The 23,839-nt window shown below is 43.9% G+C and overlaps 1 protein-coding gene across 1 annotated transcript; it reads left to right on the forward strand.

Annotated features, from left to right (window-relative positions):
* Nucleotides 1–9,493: 9,493 nt before the first annotated feature.
* Nucleotides 9,494–23,532, forward strand: DHDDS (dehydrodolichyl diphosphate synthase subunit). The gene is made up of 9 exons (XM_033956326.1): nt 9,494–9,650; nt 11,988–12,143; nt 12,934–13,050; nt 13,303–13,445; nt 14,410–14,526; nt 15,111–15,212; nt 15,348–15,462; nt 18,171–18,278; nt 20,607–23,532. Exons 2-9 carry the CDS (start codon nt 12,081–12,083, stop codon nt 20,847–20,849), a joined length of 1,008 nt encoding a protein of 335 aa, XP_033812217.1. The 5' UTR covers nt 9,494–9,650; nt 11,988–12,080; the 3' UTR covers nt 20,850–23,532.
* Nucleotides 23,533–23,839: the final 307 nt, after the last annotated feature.

Here is a 23,839-nt window from a genome sequence, read left to right on the forward strand (position 1 = left end):
TGAAAGCAATGTTACTTACCTTAACAGTTGTTATCCAGGGACAGCAGGCAGCTATTCTCACTAGTGGGTGACATCATCCGACAGAGCCCTGATGCGGACGTCTCACAAGCATACTTGCTTGTAGAAATTTTAGAAGTTTCAAGTCGCCCACACCGCGCATGCGCGAGTGCCTTCCCGCCCGATGCACCGGGCGTGTCTCCTCAGTTCAGATAGCTAGCAGAGAAGCCAATCAAGGGGAGGTGGGTGGGATGTGAGAATAGCTGCCTGCTGTCCCTGGATAACAACTGTTACGGTAAGTAACATTGCTTTATCCCAGGACAAGCAGGCAGGTAATTCTCACTAATGGGTGACCTCCAAGCTAACCACAATGGGATGGTGGGAGAGTTGGCAACTTAGGAGAATAAATTTTGTAACTGTTGGCCAAACTGTCCATCCCGTCTGGAGAAAGTATCCAGACAATAATGAGAAGTGAAGGTGTGAACCGAGGACCAAGTGGCAACCTTACAGATCTCCTCAATCGGTGTCGATCTGAGGAAGGCTACAGAGGCTGCCATTGCTCTGACCTTATGGGCTGTGACTTTACTGTGAAGGAGTAATCCAGCCTGGGCATAACAGAAAGAGATACAAGCCGCCATCCAGTTGGAGATGGTGCGCTTAGAGATAGGGCATCCCAACTTGTTCAGATCAAAAGAGATGAAAAGTTGAGGAGCAGTTCTGTGTGGCTTGGTGCGTTCCAGGTAGAAAGCCAAAGCACGCTTACAGTCCAGAGTATGAAGAGCTGATTCTCCAGGGTGAGAATGAGGCTTTGGAAAAAACACTGGAAGAACAATGGATTGATTCAGATGAAATTCCGAGACCACTTTGGGGAGGAATTTGGGAAGGACCACCTTGTCATGATGAAAAACTGTAAAAGGGGGATCCGCAACCAAAGCTTGAAGCTCATTGACTCGACGAGCAGAAGTGAGGCCAATGAGAAACACCACTTTCCAAGTGAGATACTTCAGAGGAGCCTTGTTAAGAGGTTCAACTGGAGGCTTCATAAGCTGAGAAAGAACAACATTGAGGTCCCAAACCACTGGAGGTGGTTTGAAGGGAGGGTTGACATGGAAAAGTCCTTTCATGAATCTGGAAACCACAGGATGAGCAGAAAGATGTTTCCCTTGAAGAGGCTGATGGAAAGCAGTAATTGCACTCAAATGGACTCAGATCAATGTAGACTTGAGGCCAGAATGAGATAAGTGCAAAAGATAGTCCAAAAAAGAGAATAAGGAGGCATGTTGAGGCTCCTTATGATGAGAAAAACACCAAGCAGAAAATCTAGTCCATTTTTGGGAATAGAATTGTCTGGTAGCAGGCTTCCGGGAAGCTTCCAAAACATCCCGCACAGCTTGTGAAAACTGAAGGGGAGTTACGTTGAGAGAAACCAAGCTGTCGGGTGTAGCGACTGCAGGTTGGGATGAAGCAGAGATCACTGATGCTGCGTAAGCAGAGATGGAAACACTGGTAGAAGGAAGGGCTCCCTGCTGCTGAGTTGAAGCAGAAGGGAGTACCATGGTTGTCTGGGCCATCGAGGAGCAATCAGAATCATGGTGGCCCGGTCGGACTTGAGCTTGACCAAAGTCTTTTGAATGAGAGGAAATGGAGGAAACGCATACAGAAAGAGATTCCTCCAGTCCAGAAGAAAAGCATCTGCCTCGAGGCGGTGAGGAGTGTAGGTCCTGGAGCAGAACTGAGGCAGTTTGAAGTTGTGGAGGGCTGCAAAGAGGTCTATCTGAGGCGTTCCCCCACAGAGAGAAGATGTGATGAAGGGGCGTGGAATGGAGAGTCCATTCGTGAGGCTGTAGAAGACGACTCAAGTTGTCCACCAAGGCATTGTCCGCCCCCTGAATGTAGACAGCTTTGAGGAAGGTGTTGTGGCGAATTGCCCAATCCCAGACTTTCAGAGCTTCCTGACAGAGGGAGGCCGAGCCCGTGCCTCCCTGTTTGTTGACATAATACATGGCGACCTGGTTGTCCATGCGAATGAGAACCACCATGTCGTGAAGGAGATGCTGAAAAGCATTGAAAATCGCTCTGAGTTCCAGTAGATTGATGTGACACAGGCGGTCCGCACTGGTCCAATAGCCTTGACTGGTTGAGTGGCAGACTTCAGAGGGTGGTAGTTAACGGTACCCTCTCTAAAACATCGGAGGTGACCAGTGTTCTTGCCTTACCTCTACATCAGCACCAGTCCTACCTCAACTATTTCAGTACTGAAAAATACTACATAATTTTATTATCTGTACAACTTGCATCTTTATGGAAAAGCTAATTTTGTCAATTATGAAGGAACACACTTTTCAATGTTCAAAACAAGTTAACAGGGCAGGAGAGGCTCCTGTCTAGTTGGGTTGCTTATGTGGGGCTATATGGGGATAGCACTTAAACGCATAAGAAAACCGAACAAATAGGACTACATAATACACAGTCCTTATTCGGTTTTGCTAACCCAGTTAAAGGATAAATATTGACTCTGGCCCAGATTCTAAAAACGATGCCAGTAGGCGTTATAAGTTAATTGTTTTAATTGGGTATTAACGGCGTGGTAATTGACCAGTTCTGTTAAAACCAATGAAAAGTAGGCACCAACATGGCACCAGAATCACGGCTATGCAGATGTCTAGCAGCGCCAAACATCAAAACAGGCATGTTATGGGCGGGATTGACATTTGGCACTGCTGAGCGTGTTTCTATGTCTAAGGTAGGCACTGGAAATGTAGGTCTTTAAAACCCTGGCCTGCATTCCTGGCGCCTACCTTCAACACAGGCTGCAATTCTGAAAATGGCGCCATAATCTGAGTGGCATGCGATCAGCGCTGTTTTTTCAGGTGCCTGCTGATTTTGGCACCGCTTTTAGAATCCAGGCTTGTCTGTCCATGCACACCCAAATAGTCAATGCCAGTAGCCGGACTTGGCCCAGCACCGAAGATCCAGGCCATAAAATTTATTACAGTTTTCAAAATTGAAATATCACATTGGATTATTGGCTTCCTTGTTTTCTTTTTGGCTGATTTGGTGAGTGAAAGTACAACATGGGGATTGAACAAGGAGGAGGAGTCTAGCGGTTAAAAGTACTGGCTTTGACACTCAGGGTTTCCTTGCTCATATCCCGTACTGCTCCCTGTGATCTTGAGAAAATCATTTAACCCTGGGTCATTCCATGTTAAGTGGTTTAATTGCTCCTCCAGTGAAGGAGTCCTGCTGAACAGTTGAAGGCTCCCTATGTGGAGCTGAGTCATAGATGAAGCTGTGCTGAAAGGGAGGCTCCCCGTCCTCCAGAATCCCCAGTGGAACACAATGAGAAATGGAGTTGCAGCAAATAGGCAGAAGGCACCATGTGCCACCAGTACCAGAGGAACTGGACCCTAAATTGGGGCCAGGTCGTAGGAACTGAGGCCAAGCACATAAAGGACACCACTCTCTCCAGAAGCAGGCTGGTCCATAGAAGGAGCTTATCCCTGGGATGAAATGGAGGGAAATGGACATAAGGAGCCATGCTTGCATCAGATGGGGAGCTGGACAACAGCCAGAGTGCAAGAGCTGTAGACAAATTAGGCAGAGCTGGACAGTGAGGCGCTAGAGACAGAAAATGCACCCAGTATACCTGATCACTGTCTACAAGAGTAGACAGGGGCAACTGGAGCAATATAGGCAACTATAGATGCTGCGTCAGGCCGTTCCACCTAGCAGGGTGTTAGAACCTGCGACAACCAAGTCAATACAGTGGACTATGGGCAAAACTGGTTATCCCATATCCCAGGTGTCCCACCTGTGTTCAACAAACACACCACCACCATATAGATCCTGAACGGGAATGCGCCTGCAGGAAGTGCCCAGAGGCATGGCCATGGAGAGAGGTAAATATTAGGACCAAGAAATAAGAGACCAGGTGCACTATCCCCAGGGGATGGAAAACCATGCCACCCCATGTTAGGCTGGCCCCTAAGGAGAAGACAGCGGTCTGAAGGAAAGGGCCAGAGGAGCAGTCACCAGCTGTGATATTCCAACCAACACCACATGCTGCCAAAATTGGAGGCCAACCCTGGAGAAGGACAAAACCAGGAGCTCTTACCAAAAAGTACTCTACCTAAGGCAGGGGAGATCTGCATGGTAAGGAGAAACCAAAAGCCAAAAGAGTGCACCCCCTTGAACATCTAAGGGGGATCTAGACCCGAGGCACTCCATTCAGTCACTAGGCTATTCCTACTCCTCACCCAAGCTGCAGAGAATGCCAGGAGGCTGCAAAGAATAGTGCAAGAATGGTCAACCAGATACCCCAGACACTGAGACCCAGCCTAGCAGAAGAGAAAATAATTTTTTTTGCACATCTATGTCCTGTAGAGAACACCCTGGCTGAATGCCAATGAAGCAGACAGACACAGAAAAGGATGCCAATTGCAGAGGAAGGGACAACTAAGCTAAACTAAAGCTTAACTTTATATACCGGGTTGTCAACCTAAGGAAGCTCGTCTCAGTTTACAACAATTACATAAAGACTAAAGAAAGTATACAATGATTAAATAAAAACTAAATAAAGTAAATAACAAATGTTTCAAAGAATAGTCAATCCCACTGATGCAGGGTCTTCCGTAACCAGGTCTTGCTACTGTAAGGAAAACCAGGCAAAGCTGCGTCACATAGCTAGCAGGCTCCCCCAGGTGGGCTGCAGCGGAAAGTGCGCAATGGAGGGATTGGATTGTCTAGAGCAGGGGTGTCAAAGTCCCTCCTCGAAGGCCATAATCCAGTCGGGTTTTCAGGGTTTCCCCAATGAATATGCATGAGAACTATTTTCATGCACTACTTTCATTGTACGCTAATAGATCTCATGCATATTCATTGGGGAAATTCTGAAAACCCGACTGGATTGCGGCCCTTGAGGAGGGATTTTGACACCCCTGGTCTAGAGAGAAAGGCCTAAAGAAGAAGTGCAAATGCTGGGGAGAAGACAAAAGTTTGACATTTTTTTAGTCCATTTTGAGGCTTTTTACCTATGCCAGTTTCAAAAAATGAAAATCTGCATTAATTCCATTGAATAAATCATAAAAAGTTGTATAAGATCACAAAGTTTCATTTGTTTTTCTAATATAACCAAAACCCTTTAAATCCCTATGACTATTGGGTAGTTACCGCAGCAGCCCACACCATCAGGCTTTGTAATAAAGGGGGTATATCTCCACAAGTATTTCACTGGTGTATCTTAAACTTCAACAGAGTTTGGTTGGGTCATGTAAGATTCAGCACACAAAGCTTCATCAAATTCTGTGATGGTGAGGTAGGGAGCCCTAGACCACTTGACATGAAATGACTCCCTCCATGTAAGCCCTCTAGGGACAGGGAAATAGCCAGTGTACTTAAATGTAATTCACCATGACTATTGTGAGTAAAATCCAAATAGATATGTAATAATACACAAAACTTACAACTTCTATTTCTATACGCTAACCCTAGTCATCACAGTCATGGGAACACACATTGCAACTCGCTCTGTAACTAGCTAACATACACCCTGAATCGGACCACTAGGTGGCTTAGTAAGCAAATATGAGACTCCCACCCCAATAGCATTCCACGTCTTGGTTGGCCCAGGGTGCATTCTTGCTCTTTGAATCAAACCCCAACTCCTCCGCAAGAAAATGTTTGAACAAAGGGTCATGATATGACAAGAGGGGAGGTTTATAACTACTACTTAGAAAACACTTTTTCACTAAAAGGCTTTCCGAGGAAATGAATAGTGGAATTTGGTTAAGTCAATCAGCAGAGTTCAAGTTCAAAAAGGCATGGGGACAGTATAAGAATAAATGATAACCAACAACAACTGCTGGTAAAAATCTGCCTCATATGAGATAGTATGGAATATTTATATTCCATACTATCTGATTACAAATACACATACATAAATCATTATTATTCAAAATACATATTTATTTTGAATATATATATTGTACATATATATATTCAAAATAAATATATATATGTACATATATATATTTTGTACATATATATATATATGTACATATATATATATTGTACATATATATATATTGTACATATATATTGTACAATTGTGCTTATAATCACTTGTCATTGGATATTATGGGCATTCTGATTCCATCATTGTTTTGTTATAATTTATTACAAACAAAAAACCCCAAACAAACAAAAAGACCTTAATGAAGCAGACTGGAGGCATAGCCTAATGGTTCGTGCAGCAGACTGAAATCCTGGGGATCCTGGGGAACTGTAGCTCCTTGTGATCCTGGTCAAGTCACCTAACCCTTCATTGCCCCAGGTACAAAAAAACAACAACCCACCTTAGATTGTAAGCCCACTAGGAACAGAGAAAGTACCTGCTTACAACTATGTATAGCACTACATATGTCTAGTGCTATAGAAATGATAAGTAGTAGTAATAATAAATGGGTCAGCCTCCTGGAAAGGAAACCATTTCAGCCATAGTTACTGAGTGACATCTAGTGACCAAACCCGACAGTATAAATTATATAAGCTGTAGAAAAATAGAAACATGATGGCAGATAAAGGCCAAAAGGCCCATCTGCAGTAACCATTATCTCTTCCTCTCTAAGACAGCGGTCTCAAACTCTGTACGCGATCTCGCACACTAGGCAGGAAGAAAGGCTCTGGCGCTGGCATCAGCTGACTTGAAACTTCCTGCTGCAGTCGCATATGCCGAGACTCCTGTCTTCGCGTATCTGCCGGAACTCATTACCTCCTTTCTCTAGCCTGCCGCTGCTGGTCCAAGGGTGTGGAGACAAGACAAAGGCAGGAGTCCCAGCATATGCAATGGCAGCAGGAAGTTTCAAGTCAGCTGACACCAGCGCCGGAGCCTCTCTTCCTGCCCAGTGTGCGAGATTGCATATAGACCGCAGGCCATAAAATAGAGATATTGCGGGGGAGAGGAGGAAGGAAGGGAGAAGGGGTACTGCTGAACAAGGGGAGCAGAGAAGGGAGAAAGGGCACTGCTGGATAAGGGGAGCAGGGAAGGGAGAAGAGGTGCTGCTGGACCTGGCAGAAAGGGAGGGAAAAGAAAAGTGCTACACATTGGAGGGGAGGGTGAGATGGTGCATGGGGAAAGAGCATGTTGGGTTGGGAAGGAGGGATGCCACTGAGGGAAGAGGCAAAGATAGAGAGAGAAAGTGTGCAGGAGGCAGAAAGTGTTGGATTCATGGAGAGGGCAAGATGGATGGGGAGGACAGAAAGGAGGGAAGGAGAAATGTTACACTGGGGAAGGGGGAGACAGCAGAGAGTGAAAAGTTGGACTCATGAAGGGAGAGAGAGAGAGATGTTGTTTGGTTGAGGGAAAGAGGACCAGAGGAGAAGCATGCAGGAGGAAGAGAGAAAAAAATATTGGACTGGTGGAAAGGAGGAAGAAATGTTAGTCTGTGAGGGGGGGCCAGAAAGGAGGAAGGGATGGGAAATGGACTGCAGGGGGCAGAAAGGAGGAAGGGAAAGAGAAATGTTACACTGGGAGGGAAGGAGAGAGATGTCAGACCAAGGAAATAGGGAGGGAAGGAGAGATAGGAAGGGAAGACATGGAAAAGTAGATTTTGAGAAGAAAGCAGAAAAATTAAATGTTAAGTTAATGCTAAAGATGGATGCAAGGCAGAAAGTGAAGATGGAGAGAAAAACAGTCAATGGGCAAGAAGGCCCTGGAAACATAGTTAAAAGCACAGAAAAATAAAGTCACCGGACAACAAAGTAGGGAAAATGATTTTATTTTCAATATAGTGATTGAAATGTGTCAGTTTTGAGAAAGGAAAGATGTTAAACTTTGACTGTGAGGGCCGCAGAAAAAATAGGGTACTTGGAGGGCTGCAGAAAAAATAATGTCTTATTAAAGAAATGACAATTTTGCATGAGGTAAAAACTCTTTATAGTTTATAAATCTTTATTTTAATAGTTCGTAAGCACAGATTGATCACCTAACATAGACTTTATGTAATAGAAATAATATTTTAACCTCTCCTTTTACAAAACCGCAGCGTGGTAACACCAGCTGCACTGGAGCTGTTACCGTTGCAGCTGGCACTAAAAACCATGCTATGGTTTTGTAAAAGGAGGGGGGGAGTAGGTAAGGTCTCACCAGAATCTTATACAGGAGAATCAATACCTCCTTTTTCCTACTGGCAATTCCTCTCCCCATGCATCCAAGCATCCTTCTAGCTTTCGCAGTCATTATTCAACCTGTTTGGCCACCTTATGATCATCACATACCGTGTTTCCCCCCAAAATAAGCCCTTGCATGATTTTCGGGGTAGGTCTTAATATTAGCCTTAGTCCATGGATTCACCGGCAGCAGCGTTTCCCCCTGCCCCCTCCCTCTGCCACATCACTGATGATATCATCAGCAACGCGGCGCACGGAAGGCCCCAGTGAAGCAGCCTGTTTAGAGTGCTGCCGACACTGCTCTGTGGAGTGAGGTTGTAGGTCTCGCGATTGGCAGGGTTCGGATAGGAGGGAGAGATGGAAGGATGGGATGGTCAACAGGGGTTCGACGGCGGGTGGGGGGGCTGCTCAAGGGTTCTGCTGCAGCTGCACTGAAGGGAGGGATAGAATCTGGGCAAGGGTTCTGCTGCACGAGAAATGGGAGGGAGGGAGGATAGAAAGATGCTGCAGAGGGAAGGCACAAGGGGATATGTGAGAGGAGAGGAAAGATGCTGCACATGTGGGGGAGAGAAAGGAAAGAGGAAGAATTGGGGTGGAGGAGAGGAAAGGAGAGATGATCATTGTACATGAAAAAAAATAAGACCTACCTCGAAAATAAGACCTAGTGCGGTTTTTGGGCCCAAAATGAATACAAGACACTGTCTTATTTGGGGGGGAAACACGGTATTATCACACCCCAATCCCTGCTCCTCTTTCATGCACAAAAGTTCTTCACCCCCTAAACTGTATCGTTCCCTCAGGTTTTGCAGCGAAACATTTTGAGTCAGGCTGGAATTGGTGCAGAGAACTTAGCGGTCCACGCAGTCTTCTCTCCCAACATCCTCACTCAGTATCCTGGATAACCATCTTTAACCATCCACTGATACTTACATACCCATTCTTTTCCTCAGCATGTGGGTGTTAAGACCTTTAAACCTTATCTCATTAAGGTATTATGAGCAGAAAGAGCATTATTGTCCCTCTTCATCGGCCACAATCCCCATATTCTGTTAGTGTTCACAAGCACATAAATCCAATATGTGAAAGAAGCACCAGCAACACCTAAAATGGAGACCCTCAATATAAGGACCATACTCTAAAAGGGTGTGTACCATTTACTTCCTGCCCTTATTGTTGAATAGTTGGTCATTGCCCATCATTTCTATTGGAATTGTTTATTTAAAGCAAACTTACGTATCTACAGTAGTCTGAATTGAACAAAACCATACAGTACCGCAAAACGGGAAAAAGGCGCGCTTTTGCCAGTTCCAAAATGGCCGTCGCGCGCATGCGCCGAGAGACAGCCTCTATGGCAAATGCCTCAGCTGGCCGGGTCAGATCCCTTTCCGACGACTTTTGATGACGTGGACGCGGCGCAGGCTGAAGTTGGACGCGGAAGGAAACGTCAGCTTTGAGAAGCGTTGCCACAGAAAAGCGATGTGAGAGAGGTGAGAATGCGTTAAAAAAAACGAGGACAGGAGTTAAGAGGAAACGTGGGGGGAAAGAGGAGTGAAAGGGGTTACAGAGAAGAATAGGAACCTCGGGGATGAGAGCCGAAAAGGGATCATGGAGGACACAAACCAGGAGGAAAAGGGGAAGGGGAAGTCAAAGAGCAGGAATCAGGAGGAAAAGATCAATAGCTGAGGGAAGAGAGGTCAAAGAGCTATAGGAATCATGAGGAAAGGGTCAATAGCTAGGAAAAAGCGTGAAAGAGGGTCAGAGCAGGACAGGAACCAGGAGGAAGAGAATTGAAAGGGACCACTGGGAAGATAGCCAAAAAGGGGTCACAGAGGGAGGACACAAACCAGGAGGAAAATGGGAGAAAAGGTCAGTAGCTGGTGTAGAGAGGTCAAAGAGCAGGACAGGAATCGGGAGTCAAGGATCAATAACTGAGGGAAGAGAGTGAAAGGGGACAAAGAGTGCGGGCAGGAATCAGGAGGAAGAAGGGAGAAAAGGGTCAGTAGCTGGAGGAAGGTCAGAGGGGGTCAAAGAGCAAGGGCAGGAATCAGGAGGAAAGGGTCAGTAGCTAGGGGAAGAGAAGTGAAAAGGGTCACCAAGAAGGACAGGAAGAAAAGAAGTGAGGAAAAGAATTGGTGGCTGGTGAAAGAGAGGTAAAAGGAGTAAAGGAAATGCAAGAAAGGGTTGGGGATAAGGAGGAGGTATGGGGTTCATCAAAGGAAGAGTCAGGGACTGTGGAGAAACTGCTGTTGCACAAATAGCGGTTTGAAGATTGAGAAGTTACCTTTACCGATTTTTCATCAGCGAACTACTTGCTGCATGTCACAAAAACAAGCCTTTCCAGTTTGAGTTTCATCCAGGAACCTGTTTAGAGATTACACAATCGGGTCCCCTGAAGCAGGGATCGAAACGGGGCCTTTTCTACAACTGCTGCCATATGTGCAGTGACACTAGCAAGATTTTCAGAGTCAGCAAGTCATTTGGACAATTTTTTGTAGCCTTTTGAAACTAATTTTATATACACCTTTGGAGGTTGTGATCAAAATGCTTTTATAAAATATCAATGACTGGAAGGTAAACTCTTTTTCCAAGGGAGGTTTCACAGCCTTCCCTTCAGAGTTTCAAATCTCTGAGCTTTTTTATAAACAATTTTTGATCACCCTTCACAGGCTAATTACCAACACAGGCCAGTTCGTTTTTGTATTTATCATAGCTCTTTCTGGCCTTAAGTGTATTTACCTTATATCCCTGAACATATTTCAGCAAATTCGGTTGCACAAATAGTGGCAGACTGAAAGGGGCAGGAGTTTGTTATTTAAAAAATATGAATAGGGACAAACTATGTAGAGGACAGGACCTGGAATGGGTGCAGTAGAGAATATGGAACTAAGAATTGGGATAAGAGTGAGAAGTAGTAGTATGAAAAGACTAAGGGACATTTAAACATGGATGACCTGAGTCTACACAGAGTGGTGAGCAAAACTCTGGCCACCTTGTTGGGCAAACTGGATGGACCATCATCGTTTACTGTGTTATCTACCAAGCTACTGTAAGCATTAACGTGTGCATGCTGTGGGGCACACTGAGGTAATTCTGACAAATGCTTGTGCTCATAAATTTTTAAAAATATTTTTCACCAAGGGGGCATATTGTTGCTCATTGGCACAGGATTAGTGCATGAGCTCTTATTGCCTACAAAACATGTGGCAGTAAGGTCTCGTGCACTAATTTTTGTTAATGGCCACACACTAATGGTAACAGCACAAGGCCATTAAGCCCTCTCCCCTTTTATGAAGCCACGTTAGGCTTTTTTTCAATTTTCTATACCGTTTTCCCAGGGGAGCTCAGAACGGTTTACATTAATTTATTCAGGTACTCAAGCATTTTTCCTTGTCTGTCCCAGCGGGATCACAGTGTACCTGGGGCAATGGGGGGATTAAGGAACTTGCCCAGGGTCATAAGGAGCAGCGTAGGTTTAAACCCACAACCTCAGGGTGCTGAGGCTGTAGCTTTAACCACTGTGCCACACACTCCGGCCATGGCAGTAAAAGCTTTGACGCCTAACACGGCTTCATAAAAGGAGGGGGTGGGGGTAAATTGTAAAATCAGCTATTATCTGGCTGTGGCAAAAAATGGCCTTAGCGCATGGAAAAGACCCATTTATGGGCATGCTAAGGACACTTTGCCGCAGCTTAGTAAAAGGACTTGTAAGCGGGGCAAGGAAAGAGAGTTTTAGTACAATTTTAACAAGAGAAGCCTGTTGAATGGAATGCTTTCTTAGAAGACTTGGGTCTATAATGATTTTAATTTTATGTGACTGGTTTTAGATTGAATTTGGATCACCTGAGAAATCTTCAGCATTGCACTTTTCACAACATCTTCCTAACAAATAGGAAGAAATTTGAAAAAAGAGCCAGATAATGTCGTGGATTTATGAAGGAGAGTTAACTTTCATTGAACGGCTTTGTGCTAACATTATAAAGGTGAGAGACGAGCCCACGGTATCTGCCATGGCAGCAAAGGAGGACACAGACTGACATTGTAAACATGTTTTATTATACTACTGTAACCACTTTAGGCTTGATTCTGTAAAAGTGGGATATCGCAGCCAAATAAATTATACTTTAGGCAAATGTCTTGATCTAATGAGAAGTGATAGTGATACATCTATTTATTTACTTAATTTGTTTTTTTTTGGGGTCTTTTAATCCCGTTCTCCCCAATGAGCTCAAAACAGGTTAAAGGTGAACATACATGTAATAGATATGATAGAGGTGTATAAAATAATGAGTGGAGTGGAAAGGGTTGATGTGAATCACTCGTTCCAAAAATACTAGGACGAGGGGGCATGTGATGAAGTTACTAAGTAGTAGATTTAAAATTGGAGAAAATATTTTTTCATTGCCGGAAAATGTGGAGTTGTATTGTGAGCTCTCTTTACACCCATGGCTTTGCATTATGCAGTTGTAATAAGTGATAGTTAACTGACTCAGCACTTGAGTATTCATAGGTAACCATATAAGGATTTTTTTCTATTTACCCTCCCACTCTTGTAAGTGTGCAGTGACATTGGTTGAAAAAGTGGTATAGTGTAGCATACTGCCTTAAATACATAGCACCAGTAGTCATCCAAAGGAAAAGCATATGAATAGCTGAAGTCTCTTAGCACAAACAATTTCACTGGCTCTGCTGAATTCCGATGATTTTTCATTTCAACAAGTTTTTTTAGAGAACCGAAGTGACCTCTTTCAATTTTGTCCTGTTACACGCTAGGCTGGTCCAATGCCCAAGCACGTTGCTTTCATCATGGATGGGAACCGGCGCTATGCTCAGAAGTGCCATGTGGAACGGCAGCAAGGACACTCCAGGGGCTTTGAAAAACTAGCAGAGGTGAGGGGGCACCATTGAATCCTCGCTCCAGATTTGTAGGCCAGAGCCTACATCCATCCATATTTGTTTTACTGTCATCTGGCTCTGTGATACCGGTAGGGCTAAGTTGTTCTGTAAATGTGCCCCCCTCTGAGTCTCTCATGGTGTGTTGAAATACAATTGCAGTCAGTTTGTTGGGCAATGCAGACCTAATACAACCTGATGGCTTTCTGCCATGATCAGTCCTCTTGTGTGTTTTCTCTCTTCCTTCAGACCCTTCGATGGTGCCTGAACTTGGGAATCCATGAGGTAACTGTCTATGCTTTCAGCATCGAGAACTTCAAACGCTCAGAGGATGAGGTGCAGGGTTTGATGGAACTCGCAAGACAGAAGTTTGCCCGGCTTCTGGAGGAACAGTATGAAATCTCTTTTCACCCTTAAACTCCCTCAGAAACAGACCATTTGGTTCTCACTGTCTGTATCTGTTTCCTAAATGATTACTTCTTCCTTCTGGGGGGAAAAGAGTAGATCGTGGAAATGGTGCTTTAAGGTGGGAAAAGAAGTTAGACACTTGCTTTTCATTTCAAGAGCCTAAGATACTTCTTGAGCAATGACACAAAGTGAATTGTTTGGGCTCTACATGGTTTGTTTTTTAACAATGGGCCTTTTGATGTTTTGATGCACCCCCACACACCAAACTTCTAGTTAACAGCAGGTTGAAAACAATCACTGCACTGAACATTCAAATTTTGCCTTTAATGCCAAAGCAGTGGGCTATGGTAGGCCAGCACTACATGCAGTTCTAAGAGCAATTTCAATACTGGAATAGCAGAGAGCACTGCAAGGCCAGGACCAAGGTGCAATGACAGAACAGCATGTGTGGGGTTTGTACCTAGAGTAGCAGAGATAGGAGTGCTTTGGCTGAGTTCATTGTGGGCTCTCTATGCTGGAATAGCAGGGAGTGCTGCCAAGCAAGACTGAATTGCAGTGACAGAACCTTATTTGTAGGACTTGTTTATGGAACAGCAGGTGCTGCAGAGGAGGAATAAGGTGTATTACAAGTTGTTTGTTGGATCTCTGTACTGGAAAAGCAAGGATTGCTGAAAGGCAAGACTGAGGTGCAGTGGCCGAACAGCATATGTCGGTCTTGTGTCTAGAATAGAGTGCTCTTCAAGGGAGGAGAAAGGTGCATTGGTAGAGTTTTGGGAGCCTCTGCGCTGAAATTACAGAGGGGTCTGCACAACGGAACTGAGGTGCGATGGCACAGAATAGCATGGGACACTGCAGGCTGGAGTTGAGATGACTTGGAAGAGCTTATAGACCAGCGCTAGGGCTCTTGAATTCTTCATTTCTTTAATCTTGCTTTGTGTTCCTGCACAGAGAGAACTTGAAGAAGCATGGCGTCTGTATCCGTGTCCTCGGTGACCTGACCCTTCTACCACTAGATATCCAGGATCTGATTACACAATCTGTACTGGCGACCAGCAACTATAACAAGTAGATATCAAAATGTCTGAAGTAAAACAGAGCACAGTGTCAAACAAAAGTTCTCATAGAGTTCAAAGTCAATATGGATTGAAAAACTTGCAATAATATTGATCCTAGAGAGGCATGACAGCTTTCTTTCATTGGACATTCGATTTTATAGTTTCGCTAATCCTTTTCTCGGGTGCCTCTAGAGCAGTGTATTGGAAACTGTGTGCTGCGGCACTCTAGTGTGCCTCCTGAGATTTCAGGTGTGCCGCGGCACACTGGGGAGGAGGAGAGGTGGCGAGAGGCATGTTCTGTAGACAGTCAGCCGGTGCTGGCCTCTCTCCGGCCCTCTTCCCTGCTGGCACCCCCTTTTGGCATCTCGGGGCCTGTCTGGAGGGCTTGCGCTCATGCGCATGATGTCATCACAGCAACATCTGCACACTTCCAGATGCCTCGAGCCGCAGCCACTATGTTTAGTGTGCCACAGCTCGAAAAGTGTGCGGGACACTGCTCTAGATGTGACCCCCCCTCCCCCTTTCAGTCTTTATTTTACTTAACTATTTATTTTTTAAAGGATATTTTTAAATGTTTTTTCCTGTCTTTTTAAGGTGTTTCCTGAATGTCTGCTTTGCCTACACTTCTCGTCATGAGATCACTAATGCAGTGAAAGAAATGGCCTGGGGTGTGGAACAGGGGTTGCTGGAACCCAGGTAACCCTTGCTTCCATGTTCCTAAATACACCGTTTCTTCTATTGCTACTTATTTCTCTGTGTTCCTGCCTGGTTGTCCTTTTTCCTTTTGCACCACAGTGAATCTCTAACAATCTGTTTTTCACCCTTTTTCAGCGATGTGTCAGAGGCCCTGCTAGATAAGTGTCTTTACACAAACAACTCACCTGATCCAGAACTTTTGATCCGTACCTCGGGAGAGATTCGATTGAGTGACTTCCTTCTTTGGCAGGTATGTAGTTGCAATAGTCTAAAACCTGGGCGTGTTTGTAGGAGATTAATAAGTAAGCTTATTAGAAATATATATAACAGGAATCCCAATCGTAACATGATTACGAGACATGGACACTGACGAAAGCAAATAGAAGAAGAATCGACGCCTTTGAGCTGTGGTGCTGGAGAAGACTTCTAGAATCTCATGGACACCTAGGATCACCATCAAAGATGTTCTTGATCATATAAACCCAGAGTTGTCCCTGGAAGGCAAGATTGCCAGACAGAAACAGACCTATTTTGGACATGTGAAGAGGGCAAATTCACTAGAAAAGGAGGTGCTACTCAGATTGGTCAGTAGTAAAATGTAGCAGGGGAGACCAAAGGCCCATTGACTGGATACCATCAAGAATGGCATAGAAATAAACATCCAGCAATTGAAAGAAACCGTGGAAAACAGGGAAGCATGGCGAGGACTGGCCTATACAGTATCCAAGGATCAGATACGACTGAATGGATAGTAGTAGTAATAATCTTAACAGGAAAAAAAAATATGTTGAATATCTGGTCCTGTTTTTGTACTCTTTGATAATGCTAGCTTTCTGGCTGTTTTACTTATCCCTCACGTTCCCTCTCATGCTTTTATTATCCTCCCAGGCTTACAAAACCCGAGTAAATATAGAACAAATATAATGGCAGACAAGTAAGTTCTATAATTTCAATGTCAAATAGACTGTGCAGCGCTGCTCAAATCATATGAAATCTATAATGTTAATAAAATTTAAGTGAAAGGAAGACCTCAGTGTAGGATTGTTTAGTCAGACGCACGTGAAAATGTACAATGCTACAATCCGTGTGTCACCACACACCTCACCATCATGGCATCTTCCTAGTAAGATAATTAGTGCCTAAATAAATATGTGAAAAATCACTAACATAAAACTAGTAAAGCAGCGCTAGCATAGTGTATAAAACATGAAAGGATTGCTCAGTCAAGGAACGCTGTAACGTAACCAGGACTTATCTCAATAGAGAGTCCACACCGCTCTCGACAGCTTCCAAGACCAAAGTCACAACGCTCAAAAGTTTCTTGCTGGTTGCACCAAAAGTCCACAGTGGTTCAGCTGAACTCAGTTGCAGATGACCTCCTTCCTCAGGGACCTGCTGTAATTCAGGAACTTATTTAGAAAGCAAGAACACTGGAATAAGCCCAGCCCCCCAAAAAACCTAGTGTGAAATGCAGTGGAGAAGCCCGACCCAAATGCCCCACTTGTAGAGAGGACACCGGAACCGGAAAAACGTCACAAATTCAAACTGAAACAAATCAAATAATCGTATTCCATTCAGTGGCCTCATTTAACCCCCAACAGAACCCTCTGGACGTCCACCTTACACCAGAATTCACTACCAAATGTACTTCGTTTTCTTTAGACTTAAGGCTACAAACTTCTTAAGAGTACAGTGTTCCCCCGCGAATTTGCGATTCACGGGTTCAGTTATTTGTGGAATATTCTGACTGCCTCTTCCGGTCAAAAAATACAGGGAATGAGTCCGCAAATCAGCCTTCTGCATAGCCGATTCCTCCTCCTCACCCCCTGGTCAGCCAATCAGCCTTCTGCACAGCTGATTCCTCCTCCCATCTGCCCTCTCCTGCCTTTTTACAGACTCAAAACCACATTTGTGGTTTTTTGAAATTCGTGGATGAATTTCTGGGGAGTACTGTAGATATGTCAAATCTGAAAAACCATTACTATAGATTTGATTTACTCACTGGCTTAGGCGACGCCTGGAAAGAATCAACATGTCCTCCCCTCCTGCTGTCCTGTGATCTTTTTTGTAACAAGCCATAGAAGGTGGTATTATGGGGGGAATTCATGAAGCAGCATTAGGGCTTTAACACACACTAAATGACCCTAACGCCACCTACAAAAAATACTGAAGTGATATTTAAGTCACCGCAGGTTAAGTGGCAATGGGATGCGGACACCCCCAGGCCAGTCGGGTTTTCAGGTTAGCCCTAATGAATATGTATGAGAGAGATCTGCATATAATGCAGGTGCCAGGCATGCAAATCTGCTCCATGCATATTCATTAGGGCTATCCTAAAAACCCGAGTGGCCTGGGGGTCCTCCAGGACAGGGTTGGGAACCATTGCCCTAACAGGACTTTCAGGGATACACTGCAACTCGTGTTAGGGCCCAAACATCATGGTAAAAATGTCAGCTTTTTTTCTGGGGTTATTTCACTGCCTCAGAGCAGGGTACATCCCTGGCTTCCAGACCCACCCACTGCCACCTCAAAGGTAGCGCTTGCCCCCTCAAAGAGCTACCTTGATATCTTTAGTAGTCCGGGGGAGGGCAGCAATGATGCCCAGTCCAGTTTTGCATCCAAAACGGTATCCCTAGTGGAATAGAAGAGGTAGTGGGAGAATTTGTTTTCCTTTATATAGTTGGTAACTACTGGGATTTTAAACTAGTTTTTAAAACTAGAGTGAAATGTCTTCCTTTTTTTATGAATACCTGTTTACTGAAGTGTTTCTCAGCCATCTCTCTTGGAGGTCACACCTAGCTAATTAGGTTTCAGAGTCATTGCGTGAACATGCGTGAGATCTAATTGCCTACAATGGAAGCAATACATGCAAATCTATCGAGGATCCTTGTTGTCCACCCCTATTTTTAAAAGATCTGTCGCATCTATTACCTAATTACTTTTCTCTTCTCTGAGCAGACTTCACACTCCTGCCTGGTGTTTCAGTCTGTACTATGGCCAGAGTACACATTCTGGAATCTCTGTGAGGCTATTCTTCAGTTCCAGATGAATCACGATGCACTGCAGGTAGGAGCCCAAAAGGAAGGAGATGGAAGGGCTAGGTGGTGCCAAGCAGAAGGCAAAAAAAATGGGGAACTGATGCTCTTGTTAAAAGCTTTATTTGAAAATGGTGCAGAAATATACAAGATAAAATATACAAAAACACAGTATATAATGTGGCATAGACCCGACACGGGCCGTGTTTCGGTCGTGAAAACAACCTTCTTCTGGGGTCCAGTCTTGCTGTGGGCCGCACAACAAATACTGTATACACTACGAGCGTAGTCTTTTAGTCGATTGTTTCGCATTTTTAAGTTTTGTGGCCCATAGCAGGACCGGACCCCGGAAGAAGGTCATTTTCACAACCGAAACACAGCCCGTGTCGGGTCTATGCCACATTATATACTGTGTTTTTGTATATTTTATCTTGTATATTTCTGTACCATTTTCAAAAAAAGCTTTTAACAAGAGCATCAGTTCCACATTTTTTTTTTTTTTTTTGCTTTCTGCTTTGCTTCTGTTTTTGTGGAACTATTTCAGTGGACCTTTTTTTTTTTTTTTCCCTTTTAACTTAAGGTGCCAGCTGGTCCAGAACAGGGTTGATCCAGTCTTGGGTTTACTCTGTTGCTGGCAGGGACTTGCCATTCTGGTTTCCCCATTGTGTTCACTAAGAACAGCAAGACTATTAAGTCCCAGCATGACTTGGGTAAACCCAGGTCTGAATCAACCCTGTCCCGCGCATCTAGATCGTTGACAGCCTTAGTCTAACGCCGTGTCTCGCAAACTTTTCCAAGCTGCAACACACTAAACTCGGGGCCGCAGCTGGAGGGTCTCTGCACATGCAATGATGTCATACACAAGTGTGATGTCATCATGTCTGATGTCATCATGTCGACATCTATACATGTCCAGAGGCCCTCTAGACCTGGCCCTGAGCTTATTAACCCTAAAATGACTACGCCGGTGGGGAGGTGCGGAGAGCCGGAGAACCGCCTGCGAGGAGGAGAGGCGCCGGCTGACTTGCCTACATGACGTGCCTCTCGCAGCACACCCAGAATCTTGCTGCGGCACGCTACTGTGCCACAGCACACAGTTTGCGATACACTGGTCTAACACAACCCAGGTGCGTGCATGCTGAATGCAGTGCAAGGCACTGATATTGTGTGACAGAGAGGCCCCGTACTGATCTAGCCACAGAAAAGAGACTGATTTTATGTATACCTGTATAGTGTTAAAGAAATGATAAGTAACAGATGATGGCCAGGGCAGCTAGTATGAGAGTGGTTTGAAAAGTGTGGTAAGAAAGCAAGTTAGACAATGGAGTCTCCATCGACAGCTACACACTTAATCCAGCGAATTTCCAGTTTTTTTCATATCGTAGGAAAAATAGCTTATGAAAAAACTGGAAATTCATTGGACTAAATATATAGCTCTTGGGGAGGTATGTTATGTGATTTAATGGGTTTATTCCTGATGAATGGGATGGGTGGGGGAGGGGACTTTTTTATATGCATTTGACAATAATTGTTAGAATGTCAAGTGATTTATACGAATTATCTGATTGAATTTTGTACACTTGTTGCCAGAGTTAAAACTGAATAAATAATTAAAAAAAAAAAAGAAACATAACATAAGAATTTATTTCTAGACTGCCATAAAGTTCAATGCGGTTTACAAAAACCTAGCTACAATGCATAAATCAACGTGAAGAATACGTTAGTATTAAGAACTAAGAAATTAAATAAACAAGAAAGTCTTAAGTTTTTTTCCTGTAATGAAGGTAAGAAATGGATGATGATGAAATCCTTGTCCCATAAAGCAATTTGAAAAGAGAGGATTTTAGCATGATATCTTTTAAAGGGAAGGCTTGAAACTGGACTATGGAGGGGACAGAGAAGAAGCAATTCTGGACTGTAGATACTGTAGTGGGAAGCACAGGTGAAAGCTTGCCTTGGAACATGCCACTGTGAAACAAAGAGATTTAAACTAAACCTTAAGCTTATATACCGCATCTTCTCTCGGCACGGTTTACAAAAAAATTAAAGAAAGGAAAATATAATAAGAATTAGTGATTATATAGAGAGTAGCAAAATTTACATTGTTGAAAATAGCCAAGTTTTCAGATGTTTTCGAAATAATTGGAAAGAGCCCAGATTACGTAGCTGGACAGGAAAATTATTCCAAAGCTCAGGAATTTTAAAGTAAAGAGATTTCCCTAATTTCCCAATATAAATGATGCTTTTAATGAGGGGGAAAGATCATTTAAGCTTTTGGATAGATCTGGTAATTTCAGGTCTTGCAGAATTCCAAGATAGAGGGATTAAAATGATCTAATCTTCCTTTCTGTCACTTCAGAAAGCAAGGGATTTGTACCTAGATGAAAGGAAGCGACAGCAGCTGGAGAAGGACCAAGCGTGTGCACTTGAGAAACTTCAGAAGCAGGAGCTGGAAATGAGGTTCAAAGCAGATGCTGTGCTCCGCCGGAAGCTTCTATTGGAGTGCATTGCCATGCGGGAGGAGAGGATCCAGAACTTTTTGCAAGCTCTTGAAAAAAAGAGAAGAGACTTCTTCCAGGGACGGTGCAAAGTATCTGCATAAGGTGCAGACTGATTTTACCACTGTAGCCAGCACTCGTTTTATAAACAAGAGGTTCGGCTTTCTGGGACAGGGACAAGTCCATGGAAAGGAAACCAGGATGGAGTGTTGTGTAAGGGTAGAAACATTGGGCAAAAGTAAGCTGGCAGAAGGATGTTATATTGTGTTTCCTAGGGAACTTGGCAGCAGTCCAAAATATATATATATCCAGGTGCTAGAATTAACTTGCTAGGATGTTGTCATTGCAGAGGTAAATTGAAACCTGAGCCGTGAGGGGAATCTGAAATACTATGGGAAGGTGGAATTACACCTGTGAAAGCCTGAAACCTGTTCATACCACACCGTGTCATTGGAGGCAGGAGGACTTATACCCAGAACTCTTCTGAAATCTATTCTCCTTGGACTTGCCATTACAGGGGTTGAGTGGCAGAGTGGGGGTGTGGGATAGGGTGGGGTTCAACTGGCTGTCTGCAGTCAAGGACAAAGCACCTGAAAGTGGGAAAAACCGCTCCTTTGGATTTTGCCTTAAGTCTTCATAATCTGTTTCTAGAGAGATTTCTCAAAACAAAAAAGAAACAGATACCATGGGAGTACCAGAACCTGATATTCTCTCAGGAACAGGCCAAAACTACCCCAGCGGAATGAAAATGATTACAAGCAGCCCTCTCTTCTTTCCCTACCAACTTAACATGTTTTGTTTTTGTTTCTGTCTGTCTCAGTGGAAAAATTAATCGGGATCTGAGCTATAGATTTTTTGTAAGACACCTCTGGGAATGTCAGTGGTGATGCTCTCCCATGTGTACAGGAAGTGTACAGCACGGCATTGTGGGAAACAATTCCTCTGCCATGTAAAACTGCATCTCCAAACCCAAAGCAGGAGATGAAGATGGCCCAGAATAGAGCTAGGCCTTTGGCAGCTCTTGATTACTTTCCTGTCATTTATTCTTAGGCAGGCTTTTGCTTTTACCAATCTGGGTTTTCTAGCAGCTGGCTCATAGAATTTGTATCTTCTTTTTTCATCTAGTCTTGTGTAAATTGCCTGCAAAATGCATTTCCTACTTAATCTGACACAGAGTGCAGACCATTTGAAAACTGCAAATCCCAGGGTGCCAAAGGTGGGCTGTACCTTAAGTGAAGCTGCTTACATATACATAACATAGTAAATGACGGCAGATAAAGACCTGAATGGTCCATCCATTCTGCCCAACCATTCATGCTCCATAAATTAAATTTAAATGATCCTTTTTCTTAGATATTTCTGGGCCAGAAACCCAGAGCCCTGCCTGGTAGTGTGCTTAGGTTCCATCTGCTGGAGTCTCCAAAGCTCAGTCCAGCCCATCTTAACCATCCCAGCCATCGAAGCCCTCCCCAGCCCGTCCTCAACTGAATGTTTATATATGAGACACAGACCGTGCAAGCCTGCCCAGTACTGGCCTTAGTTCCTTCAGTGTATACCCATTATTTTCTGATTAGAGATCCTCTGTGGTCATCCCACTCTTGTCACCGTTTTGTTCTCCACCACCTCTCTTGGGAGCGCATTCCACACATCAGCTCATTAGGGTTACCACTTTTCGGGCCGCAGAAATCCAGACACATGGCCCCACCTCTGGCCCCGCCCGGTTCCACCCCCACAAACCTCCTCTCTTCTTCCACGACAAGCTACGGCTGTGTCTGGAGGGCCTGGAGCATACGCGGATGTGTGTGTCGTCATCCGCGCATGCTCAGATGTCCTCCGGATGTGGCCAGAGCTTGTCGGGGCTTTCCAAAACCCGGAAAAACTGCTGGATTTTGGAAAGTCCGTCTGGGACCCCGGACAGTCCTCTAAAAAGAGGTTTCCCCGGATGTCTGGTAACCCTGTATATCATTATGGTCCAAATTGTGTGCACATATTGTCCCACAATTTGTGTTTCCCTGTGCAATGCATCCTCAATGCTCATTTCCCTTTTAGCCTCACCCGATGCGTAGCTAATCACGTGTGGCACCAAAGGAGAAGATTAGACTTCCCCCCCTATGTTTTAGAAGTTTTGTATATAAACAAGTCTGAAATTATAATTTAAAACATAAATAAACCTTTTTTTTTTTTTTTACTGAATTTAGTTTTACATTTTTCAGCTGTCTTTGAATCAGGGTTGTTGAGTGAATAATAATAACATTCTTTCAAATGCTCCCCACTTACACTCTCCTTTACTAAGGCGTAATGCGGGTTTTAGCGGCGGCAACGCTGGGAACTGCTCCGACGCTCATAGGAATTCTATGAGCGTTGGAGCAGTTATGGTCGCTGCCGGTGCTAAAACCCACGCTACACGATAGAAAAGGAGGGGGTTAGTTATAATATTGTAGACCAGCAGCTAATTTTTTCAGTAACATAGCTTTTTGTCCCTGACCTTGCACACTCGTTTGAGCATGTGAAGAGGCATCATGATAGTTTCAGAAGGGTTTGGGAATCTGTCAATTAAATAATAATAATTTTATTTTTGTATCCCACCATACCACATAGTTCTAGGCGGTTCACATACAGTAAAAAAAATTATACAATCAGTAAGTAAAATACAATTGACTAAAAATGCATTAAAATCAAACTAAAATAAACTATAAAACAATGTACTATTTACCAATCAAGATTCTAAAACATCAGTTTACAAATTTATCAAACAAATCAGTTTTTAGCAGCTTTCTAAAGGACATGTATGAATGAGCCTGAGGAATGAAGGTACTTAACCATAAGTTCATTTTTCCTGCCTGAAAACCGAATAATTTATCAAAAAATCTCTTGTATTGGCAAGATTTAATAGTCGGATGAACAAATAGATAATGCCCTTGAGTGATCCTATTAGGTTTATATCGTTCAAAGCATGAAGACAGGTAAATAGGCGTCATACCAAACAAGACCTTAAAACAAATACAACCGAATTTAAACAATACTGTGGCCTCAAAAGGCAGCCAGTGCAACTATTGATAAGATGGAGTAACAGGGTCATACTTTTTCAGACCGA

Source organism: Geotrypetes seraphini, chromosome 8 (genome assembly GCF_902459505.1).
Source record: "Geotrypetes seraphini chromosome 8, aGeoSer1.1, whole genome shotgun sequence".
NCBI lineage: Eukaryota > Metazoa > Chordata > Amphibia > Gymnophiona > Dermophiidae > Geotrypetes > Geotrypetes seraphini.